At 41.9% G+C, this 16235-nt stretch overlaps 1 protein-coding gene across 2 annotated transcripts in view; it reads left to right on the top strand.

Moving 5' to 3' along the window:
* Positions 1-12562, top strand: part of ULK2 (unc-51 like autophagy activating kinase 2) — a 105516-nt gene extending 92954 nt beyond the window's left edge. For both annotated transcript variants that reach the window (XM_083173729.1, XM_083173730.1), the window contains exons 22-27: positions 339-547; positions 3328-3506; positions 4409-4527; positions 4903-5060; positions 5215-5350; positions 10034-12562. In XM_083173729.1, the coding sequence (XP_083029855.1) occupies positions 339-547; positions 3328-3506; positions 4409-4527; positions 4903-5060; positions 5215-5350; positions 10034-10095 (863 nt within the window). In that variant the 3' untranslated portion in view covers positions 10096-12562. The remainder of the gene's footprint in view (positions 1-338; positions 548-3327; positions 3507-4408; positions 4528-4902; positions 5061-5214; positions 5351-10033) is intronic.
* The last annotated feature ends 3673 nt before the right edge of the window (positions 12563-16235 follow it).

Here is a 16235-nt window from a genome sequence, read left to right as displayed (position 1 = left end):
GTGTTACTCTTGCTAAAGACATGCTTGGAACATTTTGTCTCATAGGGGCTTATGTAGTAGTCTGCAAGATGCAGGCTGTGCTAGAAGTCCGGCCAGTATGCTTGTATTTTTAAAGCTGCATCCTGGTTTCGCCTTGTAAATGATTGGTGCTTTAAAAATACAGGTGTACTCGCAGGCTATTACTCTCTCCTTTATTTGGGGCTCTAGGTCTTAGAGACTGATCATTTCAACAGTGGATTTCAGATACATTAGTTTGGTAGGATTAATGTGCATTATATAACCTCCTCCCCATCTTTCCTTCCTCACACTATAATACTTGTGTGCTTTGTCATATACAGTTGGCTCGAACAGCTCTGGTGGCTCTCTCTGCTCCACAAGCGGCCGTGTGTACATGGGATCACCCTCTGGAGTTCACATGGGCTCATCTCCACCAGGTGCAGATGCGGCACCATGCCTTAAATACATGTCTTACGGCACATCCCCACCAAGTTTGGAAGATTTCATCACATTTGAGGCTCCTGAACTACCTGAGGAAACTCTGATGGAGGTAACCATATGCTTGCTTTATGCAGTGTTTAAGCAGAAAATGTATTTGCGCTCTTCTTTAGGAAATATTCATTTATGGTCCGTAATGTGGTTTGTGATGCAGGAACCATGAATATTGAGTAACCGCTTTTACAGTTACTAATTGAGACTACGGATACCTAAATTACTAGTTTGCTTCCTAATAAGGATCACTCTGGAGCACACTGTGCTAGATATAGCTACCTACAATAATAGAGAACGAATGGTCCGAATAAATATTTGAAATAATAACCTTTTCCACCAAAGTCTTTGGTCTGAAAAGGTTAGATTTAAGGCCCCCTTACACTTGTTGAACTTAATGTTCAACAAATTGGACCTGATTGACTCGAGATTTATCCTATGTGCTGGAGGATCAATCTCTTACAATCTCTTGGTTATACCCAATGGCATGGGATTGTGCATTGGGTCCTACACATCAAGCACATAAGATTTTGTCAGACAGGCACATCAGATTTTGTCAGATAAATTGACTCAATCCACCTGGGTCAAATCTCACAAAAAAAGTGTAAGGGGCCCTTTAGGACCTTACCCCTTTTTCACTGTAGCACCGACCTGGGACATTCCCAGGTCAGTGCTGTTTACACTGCACATGGGTGCAGTGTCTTTTGGCTGGTTTGGAGGCAATACCATCTCCAAGAACACTGGCAGATTGGGACCCCCAGGCGTGGCCTCTGTATTTTTAGGCCACGTCCCTTAATTGAAGTTGCCCACGTCATGCTGGAAGCTGCTTAGATACCCCCAGCCTCCAGCACACACGTTTACCCTTTTATAGGGCAGAAAGCAGCTCTGACCTCCCAACCACCATGGGGACACTGTGGTTTGGGAGGTATGTGCTCTCAGCATGCAGTAATTGCACCCACCTCTGTTCTTCTAAGTAATGGTAAAGGGAGATAGTTATAATGGCTATAACAATAGTTAGACGGTCAAATGTAGTCAGCATGTCCACTGTCACTATGTCAACACTACAATGCCAGAAATAATCAGAATCAGCTTTATTGGCCAGGTATACATGTGTATACTAGGAATTAGATTTGGATTTATGTGCAACAACCGGTTAGGTAACAGTTCAACAGTGACAGTACAGATATACATAACACATACCGGTATACGATAGATTATAGACACAGGTAAAATATACTCGCTGAGCTGCACAGCGCCTAGGCAGCCATCAGCAGCACTACTGGTCGTTGCAACAGCCAGGCAGGCAACAGCTAAGCAGATACAGTATGGTTATAAGTTGCTGTGCAGTGTACTAGACAGGGGAGACATGGGGGTATATATGACGGAGTAGCACAGTTCCTAGGCAGCCATTAGCGGCACCATCTTATCATGCTGCTCACCGGCAGCAGCAGAAGGGCTCAACAGACCATCTCCCCTACAGCACACCACAGGATGGAACCGTAGGGTATAGAGGGGTCAGTAGTGTATGGTATAGAGGGGTCAGTAGTGTATGGTATAGAGGGGTCAGTAATGTAGTATAGGGTATAGAGCGGTCAGTGATGTATTGTAGGGTATAGCGGAGGTCAGTGATGTAGTGTAAGGTATAGCAGAGGTCAATGATGTAGTATAGGGTATAGCGGAGGCCAGTGATGTAGCGTAGGGTATAGCGGAGGTCAGTGATGTAGAATTGGGTATAGAGGGGTCAGTGGTGTGTAGGGTATAGCGAAGGGTATAGCAGAGGTCAGTGATGTAGTGTAAGGTATAGCAAAAGCCAGTGATGTAGTGTTGGGTATAGCGGAGGTCAGTGATGTAGAATTGGGTGTAGAGGTGTCAGTGTAGAGGGGTCAGTGATGTAGTGTAGGGTATGAGGGGGGGCACTGATGTAGCGTAGGGTATAGCGGAGGTCAGTGATGTAGAATTGGGTATAGATGGGTCAGTGGTGTAGGGTATGGGGGGGGGGGGTGGCAGTGATGTAGTGTAGACTGCACACATTGGAAGAATAATTCACTGTGGAGCAGCTCACGAATGGATTTACAGCTATTGGCTGATCCAACTAATTTTTAAAGCCCTGATAAGCATTTCACTGTATTGCATGGTGCATGATTTCACTCTGGCAGGGTGGCATGTACCTGATCGCAGGGCTTCAAAAATTAGCAGCCCAGCGATCAGGTCTGAATTAGTCCCCTATATTTCAGCCTTTTTCTATAGAAAATGACTGAAAAGAAAGTAATGGCTTCCTTTTTATGCAGCAGATTAGCTAGGGAGCGGAGTTACGGTAAATACATCATTTTCCTTTATTACTGTATTTGTGGAAATTTTATTTTGCATGTTGGTGTATAAATATTTGTTTGGTTTAGATGGATGTATTGTTAATGGGTGCCAGATGACTGCCCGACAATTGGGATCCCGACAGTCAGTATACCGAATCCTGATTACCAGTGCTCCGACAGGGGGGATCCCGACTAACAGGGTCTATTCTCCCTTGTGGGGGTCCACAAGCCCTATAGAGGGAGAATAGAACTGTGGCAAGCAAGACGAGCCTGCAGTGTGGCGAGCGCAACAAGAGAAAGAGATTGTATAGATGATTTTGCGCTCTCACTCCCGTGGGAGCACCGGCAGTCGGGATTCCGATGTCGTTATACACTGACTGTCGAATCTTGATTGTCGGGCAGTCATACCACACCCATTGATAATAGGTTGGTTTTAATACCTTTTAGACAAACTGCCACAAATTTAAGGAATGAATTGTTACCTATAAGAAAGCACTCTGAGTATACCAGGTCTGCTCTATTCCCAATGCAGAGGGAGCACACAGATACGCTCAGACACCTCAATCTGATGCTTGCATTCACGGAGTGCGTGATGGAGCTGACTGCAACACGGGGTGGAACTTCTGACATGTGCACCTCTGCCGTGTCCCTCTACCAGATTCAGGAGAGTGTGGTGGTGGATCAGATCAGTCAGCTGAGCAAAGAGTGGGGGTAAGGACAGCAAATCAGTCTGGCTGCTTGATTTTGATTTTCAAACCAATCTTCAAATGTTGAAAGCTGTTGTTTCACCAAGGGGCCGATTTATCACCATCCTCAGATGTGGATATGCTGTGATAATATCGGCCAGATTCGCAATGAGTAAATTGATTATATTGCACAGATGTATCAATTAACACATGAAGGTACAGAGCTAGTGAAAAAGCTCTGTCCTTGTAATGGCTCTCCGTCGCATTATCTGTATTTTTACAGCGATCCCTGTGGTAAGTGAATATGATCAGCTGTGTTGGTTGTGGTGTAGGGTGACGGTCGTTGCAATGGGGAGGGCGTCATCTGCAGTGGCGGTAGCAGCGGAGAAGTTGACAGTATGTTCATGTGCTGTCAACATCTCCACCCCTGCCACCAACCCTCATTACCGTTGCACTGGCCCTCTCCCATGCCGCAACCCTCACCAGTGATCATACTCACCGACACCAGGGATCTCCCGGAGGGCTGCTGGTCATCAGATCTTCCTGCTTCGCAGCAGGGAGCTCAGATGACCGGCAGCCCTCACCAGAGCAGACCCTGGGTAGGTGAGAATAATTTTTTTCTTATATAATTTTTTTATACTGTCGATCACACATAATTGATCACATTGGCCCCCCTCCCTGCAACTTTTTCACACCTATTTTAAGAAAAATCTGCACCTTAAAGCGGTCTGTGCAAGCCTCTCCTTTTACAGTATGCCCTCTAGGTTTCATGTGTGCGAGCATGCAAGTACTGTGAGTTACCCCCGTTGGGTTGGCTTTCCAACCCTGCAGAGTGCTCCAGTATCTGTTGGCTGCAATGTGTTCTGTATTTCCTGGTGAAATACCGATGAGGCAGGTGTGTGACCTGGCTGCTATTATGTTTTTCAGACAGGTAGAGCAGCTGGTGCTGTACATGAAAGCGGCTCAGTTCCTGGCATCTTCCCTGCAACTAGCCAAATCACAAATCAAATCTGCGAAATTGACCCCTTCAAGTGCTGTAAAACAAGGTAAGTTTCTCAGAAATAAAGCATTTAGGGAGGTATCATATTAGCAGTAGTTCTTCACCGCTACTAATTGGTTCGTTGGGTGCTATCCTATTAGCCCCTACACCGCTATCCTTTTCCCCTGATACCCACTGTAATCGGGTATTCTGCAGCATAATCCCATGTATTTTTTCCCGATCATGAGCCCATTTTCAGCTGATAAAAATGGCTGCTAATTGGATACTGCCATAATGACCATCAGTCATTACCAATATATCCAGCTGTTTTTATCAGCTGAAACAGCATTGGGGATATTTGAGAACAAAGCGCAATATCTTATTTGCTACTGAGTTCTGCCTATGTACTCATGTGGCAGTTTACCTACTTTTCTTTCCACAGTGGTGAAGAGCATGAACGAGCGCTACAAGTTCTGCATTAGTATGTGCAAGAAACTGACCGAGCAGCTAAACCACTTTTTCTCAGACAAGCAGCGTTTTGTGGATGAGATTAACAGCGTCACAGCAGAGAAATTAATCTATAATTGTGCTGTGGAGATGGTGAGTGAGCAGATCTTGTATCCTATAAGTCTGTTTGAGTGTTTTGTAATGGAAGCTGTTTTATGAACTGGTTGGCTAGATTCGTGCATAGCTTTGTAATGCAGTTTGGTATAGTTAGTATTACAATGTCATTTTTGACTTGCTCCTGTGCTAGATTCAGTCTGCTGCACTAGACGAGATGTTCCAGCAGACAGAAGACATTGTGTATCGTTACCACAGAGCAGCACTGCTGTTAGAAGGGTTAACAAAGATCCTGCAGAGCCCTGCCGATATTGAAAATGTTCATAAGTGTAAGTACGAGGAAGCCGAAAGCTCTGTGTGTTTTTCATATGTTTGGGAAGGGCAATCCTCCACGGTTGGTGGTAAGGCTACTTACTTGCATGCATACATACATACATACATACATACATACTCTACATATACATACTTACATAATACATAAATAAAGCAATTTTCTTCAAAATTAGTCACCTAAAAATACAAATCTGTTTTTGTTTTTTTCACCTGTATTTTTAAGATGATATAACCCAATCTGTTAGACCCTGTTTCATCTGTACATTCCATAAATTACCGGTACATTAATTTATTGAAATGATAGTACATAGTAGAGTATATTTAAGGATATTCTTGTCTATGTAGTAAGAACATTAGGCAGCACTCTGAAGAGAAAATGTAATTACATCAGTTCCTGATTTATTGGAGATTATTAGGATGTGTCCTCATACACCCTTGCTGAATTCCCATTACACAGCCCTTCTAGTTACTGAGTCGTGAGCATGTTTAGTAATGCGGATGTCTTTTTCTGCATTTTTCACTAACAATTATTTGCATTAACCCCTTCCCGACATTGGACGTACATTTACGTCATGGTCGGGAAGTACTTCCCGACACATGGCATAAATGTACGTCATGGATTTAAACTGTCACCGCGTCTATAGACGCGGTGACAGTTTGGAGATGTCTGCTGTCCCTGACAGCAGACATCCCCCCTCGCCGCCCGGGGGGGGCAGGAATGCCCCCCCCGGTCGGCGATCGCTGTGATTGGCTGTTCAAATGTGAACAGCCAATCACAGCTATTTCTGTGTTACCGGCGGCTATGCCGCTCGGTAACACAGAAAACGGTGGTGATCGGTGCTGTTAAGTACAGCACCGATCACCACCGATCCGCGGACACCCCCTCCCTCCCACCCGGCAGCACTATGTGCTTACCCGGCACCCGGCAGCCGCTCTCCTCCCTCTGTTATGCGCCGCAGCGCTGCCTCCCCCCTCCCTCCCTCCCTCCCTCCCTCCCCCCGCCAGCAGCAGCAGCACTAGGGACATAGTAAAAATGAAAAAAAATAAAATGAAATGATTATATATATATATATATATATATATATATATATATATATATATATATGTGTGTGTATGTGTGTATATACACACACACACACATATATATTTATATATATATATATATATATGTGTGTGTGTATGTGTGTATATACACACACACATATATATATATATATATATATATATATATATATATATATGTGTGTATATACACATATATATATATGTGTGTGTATATACATATATATATATATATATATATATATATACAGATAGATATTCCCGACCGAAGACGTATATATACATCATGGTCGGGAGGTACTTCCCGACCGAAGACGTATATATACGTCATGGTTTTAAACTGTCACCGCGTCCATAGACGCGGTGACAGTTTGGAGATGTCTGCTGTCCCTGAGCCCCGGTCGGCGATCGCTGCGATTGGCTGTTCAAATGTGAACAGCCAATTGCAGCGTTTTCTGTGTTACCGGCGGCTAAGCCGCTCGGTAACACAGTGATCGGTGGTGATCGGTGCTGTTAAGAACAGCACCGATCACCACCGATCGCCAGCCCCCCCCCCCCCTCCCACCCGGCAGCCCCCCTCACTCCCACCCACCCGGCTGCCGCAGCGCCAGCACCCCTCCCACCCCCCCGCCAGCCGCAGCGCCAGCCCCCCTCCCAAAGCTGGTGACCAAAATGGGGTCACTTGTGGGGGGGTTCCACTGTATTGGTGCTTCGGGGGTCTTGCTAATGCGACATAGCACCCACCATTCATTCCACCACCAAAAATCACTCCTTCCCTTCTGAGTCCTGCCATGCACCCAACTGGTATTTTTTGGTCACATGTGAGGCATTGCCGTACTCGGGAGAAATTGGGGCACAGATTTTGGGGTGCTTTGTATCCTTCATTCCTTGTGAAAATGAAAAATTTTGAGCCAGATCTGCATTTTTGTGTAAAAAAATGTAATTTTTTACAGAAAAATGCAGTTCTGGCTCAAAATTTTTCATTTTCACAAGGAATGAAGGATACAAAGCACCCCAAAATCTGTGCCCCAATTTCTCCCGAGTACGGCAATGCCTCACATGTGACCAAAAAATACCAGTTGGGTGCATGGCAGGACTCAGAAGGGAAGGAGTGATTTTTGGATTTTGCAGCACAGATTTTGGTGGAATGAATGGTGGGTGCTATGTTGCACCAATACAGTGGAACCCCCCCACAAGTCACCCCATTTTGCAAACTACACCCTTCAGGGAATTCATCAAGGGGTATAGTGTACATTTCAAACCCCCAGGGGTTTCACCAATTTTGATACAACTGAGCTGTGAAAATGAAAAATTTTTTTTTTTTATTTTCACTGCCCAGTTGTACCACAATTGGTGAAACCCCTGGGGGTTTGAAATGTACACTATACCCCTAGATGAATTCCCTGAAGGGTGTAGTTTGCAAAATGGGGTCACTTGTGGGGGGGTTCCTAACTTTTAGCATCTTATGGTGCCTAGAAACCTACATGGTGCCTAAAAAATAATCTCATAAAAAGGAGGCTCCAAAATCAAGTAGGTGCTCCTTCTATTATGAAGCCTGTGGTTTGGTCACCGTGCACACTAGGGCCACATATAGGATATTTATGAAAACAAAAGAATTGGGGGAATCAATTTTTAGTCACATTTCTCTAGTAAAATCTACTGTATTCGTTAGAAAAATGTATTAAAATTGAAACTCTGCAAAAAAAATGAAATTTTGAAATTTCACCTACACTTTGTTTTAATTCCTGTGAAACACCTAAAGGGTTAACAAACTTCCAAAATGCTGTTTTGAATACTGTGAGGGGTGCAGTTTTTGAAATGGCATCATTTATGGGGGTGTCTCACATACAAGTCCCTCAAAGTCACATCAGAACTGAACTGGTCCCTAAAAAAATCAGTGTTTGAAATTTTCTTGAAAATTTGAGAATTTGCTATTCATATTTTACGCCTCCTAGTGTCCAAAAAAATGAAAAGGAAGTTGAAATAATGATGGCAACATAAAGTAGACATATGGTCTATGTTAGTTATTAACTATTTTGAGTGGTATGATTATTTGTCTCACAAGCAGAAAATTTAACATTTTGCAAATCGCTAAATTTTCCATTTTTTCACGACATTTTGGTATTTTTCACAAAATAACACAGACTGTATCGACCCAAATTTACCACTAATTTGAAGTACAATGTGTCACGAAAAAACAATCTCAAAATCACTGGGATAAGTAAAAGCAAAAAAAAGTTATCCCCACTTAAGTGAGACATGTCAGATTTGAAAAAAATGGCTCTGTCAGGAACGCAAAAACTAGCTCTGTCAGGAAGGGGTTAATGTGCAAATACGTTGCAGAAGACAACTCTACTGATTAAAATGAGTTGTATTGAGGATAGATGTATGAGGACACATCTGTAGTCCAATTCCCTACCACTATGCTGCAATCCAAAATGTTTTTAATACCTTTAGACAACTGAAAGTCTATAAACCTCTATAATATGACACATTTTCACATTTATATAGGTATATTAGAAACCTAGAATTGGATGGCAGATGAGATCCAGTTGGCCCACCTAGTCAGCCCTGAACACATGCATAAACACACTAGAGTTAGTTTTTGTCAGGAGCCAATTAACCTACCAGTATACATTGGGGGTGTGGCAGGAAACCAAAGTACCCGAAGGAAACACATGCAAGCACGGAGAGAATATACAAACTGCACACAGGCTCATGGTGGGATTAAAGATGGTTGCAAATTACTGTCTGTAATGTTGCTATTCACAGATTCTAAATAGCTGTTACCCTGTGGGTGAAGTGAAAATAAATAATAAAAAAAGACACATCTGTAGTCCAATTCCCTACTACTTTGTTGTAAACCAAAATGTTATTAATCCCTTCATATTAGTTCCCCCTACCATTAGCAGGTATGGATCTTTTGGTCTACAGTAAGTAGGTCGACATGGGATTAGGTCGACACATGCATTAGGTTGACTTGGGCAAGGTCGACAGTCAAAAGTTTGACATGGGGATTTTCACTGTTTTTTTACCTGAATGTCGACATGGACACTGAAACGTAGCACCGCGTCCCCTCGCATGGCTCGCTGCACTCGGCACACTGTTTTATTCTCCCTCCACGCCCTAGTACTCTGGTTTCCTCACACACTCCAAAAATATATTGCTGGATGAATTGGCTCCTGTCAAAAAATGAACCCTAGTGTGTAACTGTGTGCGTATACGTGTGTCTAGGGCAGACTAGATGGGCAAAGTGTATTACTCAGTGATATGGGATTGCAAATTTGGCAGTTGATAATAGTATGATTTTTATTTTTAAAGCAAAAGGAAACGCGTACATTTATTTAGTATGTTTATTTTGTGTTTATTTAATTGTAACCCTTCATTACAGTATTTTATTGTGTACAAAATGTACAATATGACTTTCATTTACACTATTTAACCACTAAACACACGTTACAATGTAAACTAGGTGCACGTACTACTGATGCAGAGCTGGATGATCTTGTGTTAGTGTTTTATGTTTTTAAAATTATATATATATTATATTAGATATCGGTTCTATGAGATGACCTTCGCAACCCTAATTTCTACTGACATTATTTTGTTCCTTACAGATAAAGCCAGTGTTGAAAGCAGACTGTCTGCGCTCTATAGAGCTGTGGCTGTGTATGAATAGTACCAGTCTCCACTGGACCACTCAAGCAGATCCAGGGACCACGTAGCTTTAGTCCTTTATACATATACCTGTTACTAGGAGCTGCACCTCGTATTTGTGGAAAGAAGAACTAAAGTCCTATACGGAGGCTTTCCCAGGAGAACAGAACACAAGTCATGGGACTGAGTCTGCAGAAAAGGCTGCCTTGTTTTAAAAGCACTCCTTGTGAAATCTGCCTTTCACCATACACGCGGAAGGAAAAGTATTTCTAGTACTTTATTATAAATAATGGACAATTGTTTCTCTGGGAGAAATGTGGACGTGTGAAAACCTGTATCTAGACCTCCACAAGCAGCAGTTCAGTATTCCGCTAGTCAGGCATTTAACCCCCCACCCCTGGGTTTCCGGTACAGTGTGTTACCCCAGAACATCCATCCTTCTTTACAAAGAGATTCAAGAGCCAAGCACTTTACATACAGGGGACAATAAACCCAGCCATGCAAAATCTTTGTTCATTTCGCCATCCATTTGTTGTGGCTACTTGATATTCTCCTTTTAAACCAATTTATTTTGCACTAATTTCTAAAACTGTAAATGAATTTACATGGAACGATTATCAATACATAAAGGCACAATGGATTTACTGAAAAACAAAAGATCATTTCATGTATTAAAAGAAGTTGGAATTTAATATGTAGCTTCCTACAGACTTTACAAGCTGTACAGAACTATTTTATCTGTGACCCTTTTGTATCTATATGTCTAATACTTGATTACTAATGTTGATTTGTTTTCTCCAATGTTTTATTTGGCCGGTATTTGCTTTATATACAGGTATTGTGTTGCTTATATTGTTTTGTGCATGTGATACTTAGTCTTGTTCTATTTTATTGGATGTTATACTAGCAGGCGTAAAATGTGTTCCATGGACAGTGTTAGAGAAGAAATACAATGCTGTAATATAGGCCGATTATAGACTGTTGTGCGTGAGACTACTACCGTGGTGGGTATAGTGAACAGTAGCTTCTACTAGACAATGACAGTATATATCCAATGTCTGTATTGTGGCCTGTAAGTGCTAGGATACATCTCACACGTCTTAACAGTATGTGGCACCCCAAGTCTAATAAGCAAACTGCCACGTGGCCTGTATGACTAGAGCTTATGGTCACTGGAGGGCCAGTACAACAGGGGTGCAACTAACTTGGTTCATGTCTGTCTAGAACGCCAATTCTTGTTGTTGTTTTTTTCTCTTCTTTCTAATGTGAATCTTTAGCTGCCATTTTGGAGAAGCCTTTATGTAATATGTTTTTATTAACCTGCCATGGCAAAAATGGTCACATGTAAAATCCAAGTTATTAGTGGATTTAATCTTTAACAATATTTTATACTTCACCTTAAACTAAATTGTAGCATTGATTGATGAGGTCCTTTTATAGGTACATGGTGCATTTTCTTCTAAATAACTCCTGAGCCACTTTTGTTAAGCGTGTGCCTAGGCACACATATTTAGGCACATAGTGTAATTGGTTATTTGTTGTATAGAAAGGCAGCCAGGGATGGCAACTGCTTATCTGAATTCATGATGGATTCATAAAACAATTAATACCATGTCTACACTGATGCAGAATAAAGAGAAGTGATTGGAAGAAATGGAGGCATTGCATTTGCTTGCTTTTGTTGGCAAATGTGTGCACATTCACATAAAAGGCCAACACAATCCAATGCACATGTTTAGGACTCCTGCTCTAATCATAATGCAGTGACACCGCATCTTGGAATAGATTGTGCACTATTTTTAGTTTTACTTTATTCGGGAAGATTTTTTTTAGAATGACAGAATTCTATGCTACCTACAGTTTCCCAATATGTATATTTTAAATAAGGGTCATTAAATGATTTAGTTCATACCCATGCCCATGCAGTCTAGGGCCTTATTAAGTCAAAAATAACCGGAATGCTTGCTATTACATTTTATAGGACGTAATAGAACAGACCTCAGTCTCTTTTCCACTTCTAGTCAGATGGTGAAATCTCACAAACTCTATATTTCACGTTTTCTTTCTTTTTTTTTTTTCCTAAACTTTAATACTTGAAGGTTTTTTGCGTGTGTTTTTTTAACAATATTCAGCTGACATTATTACCTTTGTATTGCTTTTATTGGCTGTAAACTAATAATACATTCACCACAGCTGTACATCAGTAGTCTTTATACCCTGTGCTTTTACTTCACTTGACAGGCATTTTTGTATCGAAGATTCTGTCAGATAATTTGGATGTGTTTTTATTTATGTACCTGCTTGTGAAATATACAAATGCATAAGTGTGCATTTCTAGGTCTTTGTTACCGTGTTTCTACCTCTCGTTTGTAAACTGCATGCATTATTCTTACAGCTGGGTAAGAAGTCACAGAACTGTTGCAGAAATAGCCTTTTTACTATGGCTTGTATAAATGTATATTATGAATAAACAAAACAGGAAAAAAACAGCTTTTGCCTTTGCTTTTGTCAAATGTATTGTTAACTAGATAAAAATAATCTATAGATGGGGAAAATTCAGTTTGCCAAAGTAAGTAATTGAAGCAGTGATGTTGTTCAATTAGTATCACTGCTTCAGTTAGCCCGTAGACTTTAGACTGCAGTTAATGCTGATTTTTTTTTTTTTTACTGAGCGGGTTCGAAAAGTAATCCCCAATAGACAGTCTGTTTTCAGGAAATTATACCAGATTCTATGGGTTAATGGCTTTTAGCACAGGATTTTACCAGGCGAGAAAGAGGGGCTCTAATTGATTCCCTTCTAATAGCTGTTCCTTCCTGCAGAAAAATTGGGATGTGTATGCTTACACAACCACTCGCATTCTGATGGAAAGATTTTTACAGCCTTTGCTCTATACTTGCTTTTCAGATGGCCGCTTTCCGCCACGTCACATGTCATGTGACGTCACCCGCCCGCCCCAAGGATACTTGTGCACACCTACGTTTGCAGGAGTACGCCCAGTACTTCTGTGGGCACGCCCCCCATTTTTGTGGGAACACCCATAAACTGCTGGGCAGTCCCCTTTGTCCGCCCCCTGCCCATCATGTTACGAATGCCCCGGGGGGGTTTACCTCACTGAAGGCAATTGCTCAGGGGATTTCCTCATGCGCATATTCACTTATGTGCTAACTACTACCAGTAGCTGGGACAGCGAATTCAGACCAGTTCTGAATTACCCCCATAGTAACAAATGTGGGCAAAGAATGTCCAAGTGTAAACTGACTTGTATTTCATGGAGGTTAGAAGTATGTGGCCACATCTGTATCTGTTGCAGGCATTGAAGGCAACAGACAGAAAAAGGTGGAAGTGGTAATTGATGACATGATTTTTTCACCATTTCTCCTTTTTTGTTTTTGGTACTTTTCCCATGCTTTACCATCCACCTGAACTCATTTCGACTTTTTGCTCTTGTCAACCTTTTGTCAATGTCATCCTTGTGCATGTTGACCTTGGTGTTGACATTGTGCATGTTGACATTTTGTCACTGTGGACCTAGTGCATGTTGACCTAGACCTTGTCTGTACGATGATCTATACCCCCTGCCATAGAGTTAAGTGTGGCTGCAGATTCATTAATATTTTTCTCTTTCTATTGACTGCACACAAATCCTGTTAAAAGTTTAGACTGTAAACAACACTTAATATGTCTCGGCATTGTCTGGCTCCATATCTGTCAAGTGGGTGTCCAATATCATCATACAGAGTACATATATAGCTTTTCAGATTTCCCTAATAGCAAAACCGTGGCAAGACATGATGGAACTTGTATATTCACAAGAGCTGGAGGGCCGAAGGTTGGACATCCTTGACCTAATTATTTAGGGGCAAGCGGAGGCCCATAATAAATGGGAGTATCTTGGGACCACAACACACCTAGAGCACTAGTGTCCAATCGCAGGTGGCGCTGCACCACTCATCCCTGTTACTATAGTAGTATGTAGCAGGTGAGAGGCACTTCACAGGACGAATACAATATCCAAAATAAATGAAGGACACCCACTGGCAACATTTCATGCTTTATTGCATGACTTCAAGCTCACAGAATAACAAATGAATAACTCAATAGCACCCCCATCACCATGCCGTGGGCCACCTTCCGTCCGGTCACATGTGATGTCACCGGCTTGCGACGTGCACTAGCTGGTGCACACGGACTTCCGGAACGGTTGCAAGGCAACCCCTATCAACGAAAGTGCATACTAATGTTAAAAGATACAGAGAGAGCCACATATATTGCAATCTTGTAAAACAACATATAATAGCATTTATCCGGTACTTATGTACTGGATAAATCTGGGCATCCGATTTAGAAATCGGGTCGGATCGGTAGCATCGCATCGCATGTGACTAAATCGTATGCGATGCGATGGTCCCGATTTTTCCATAGGATTCAATGTTAAAATGGTCTGAGTCCATTTTAACATAGAATTCAATAGGAAAAAGGGGTCCTTTTCCTTTCCCCACTATCCAAGTGGGCATGGAGTTGGATATAAACCTGTGGCGAGCGTAGCGAGCCCCGCGAGGGGACACAGAATACTTTTTAAGAAATCTGCGTCCGCTCGCCACGCTTCGGGCTCGGTGGCTCGCTACGCTCGCCACAGGTTTATATCCAACTCCATGCCCACTTGGATAGTGGGGAAATGAACAGGACCTTGTTAACATTGAAACCTATGCAAAATTGCATCGCATGCGATATCGGATGCGATTCGATGCAATTTTGCCGAAAATCGCGTCGAATCGCATCTGATTGTATGCCTTAAGGTAAGGCATACAATCAGAAAATCGGCAGCCCAGATACTACATAAGTACCTTTATCCTAATCATAAATATGTAGAAATTTCATTTAAATGGATGCAAGACGACACTTTATAACCAAGAGTTGTGTTCATTAGGACAATACCATTGTTCAATATCAACTCCTCAGACAGCGGATAACATAAGAAACAACACTATATTGAAACTACAATGCTCATTTAATCCCGATGGGTGCACCGTATTTAAACAGTGGATCCACCTTGTTTCTTGTTGTAAAAGCAACTTGCCCGATCTCCCTCTCTAATGTTAAGGGGCACCTGATAGATGATTTTATACCTTAGGATGTCCAAACTCCCTAAAGTGGCGGGGTACAGGTTGCTCATTGGAAACACTTTTTCCCTCAATAGAATGTCGGAAGATCGACCGGTGTTTCGCCATCCATTCCTTAAATTGCCTTGGGGTCTTCCCATCTTTGAGAAGACCACAAGGGCATCTAACGATGTAGGTCACATATGTGCTAGAACACATCAGCACATGTCAAATGGGAATTTTGACCCCTGACAGGTAATGCAATTGATGCATTTATAGCATCCTGTTTTATTGGACAGGAAATTGCCCTCTAAGGTCGTTTTGTGTTTTGATATATCATTACGAACCAACCAATCTTTCAGATTGTGTTGGCTTTGGTAGCTGGGTAAAATCATCCCGCGAGCAAAAGGTTTGATATTGGAATCAGATTGTATGAGTGGCCACATTTCTTTTGTCATCTTAACAATTTCTTTACTCGCAGAATTACATTTTTGCACAAATGGGATCTTCTCTTAGTGTTAACATTATTTACTTTGGGCAGGAGGGTCTGTTCTCTGGGAGTTGTCATAACTTTGGTTTTAGCAGCCAACAATTCCTTTTTGTTGTACCCCATACCAAGAATTTATTAATCATAAGGTCTATTTCAGTCTCTGCCTCCAGTGCATCCTCACAAATATGACAAACCAGTACCAACTGAGAGTGGTAGCCCTTTTTTGGTTGAGATAGGACTGGAATAATGCAGTAATGTATTTCTATCAGTCGGTATTTTGAACAGACCTGTCTTAATTTTACCATTCTCCAAAGTAATTTGGACATCAAGATAGTGAACAGAAGGAGTACTTTTTTCATATGTGAATTTGATAGTGGATTCAAACGAATTAATCCCGTCTATCAACTCTACCAATTCATGTCTGAATCCCGTCCAGATTATATGCAAATTGTCGAAGTAATGCATAAGGAAAATAATATGTGTAGAACGCCAGTGCTACACAAGATCCCAATGCGCAGCCCCGGTGCTGCAAAATCCACTGTCCATCAAATAAAAAATAATTTTGAGTAAGG

The sequence above is a fragment of the Crinia signifera genome, chromosome 2, assembly GCF_055691185.1.
Source record: "Crinia signifera chromosome 2, ASM5569118v1, whole genome shotgun sequence".
In the NCBI taxonomy this organism is placed as follows: Eukaryota; Metazoa; Chordata; class Amphibia; order Anura; family Myobatrachidae; genus Crinia; species Crinia signifera.
The sequence above is the reverse complement of the archived record's forward strand: the minus strand, read 5'-3'. Positions and strand labels throughout refer to the sequence as shown.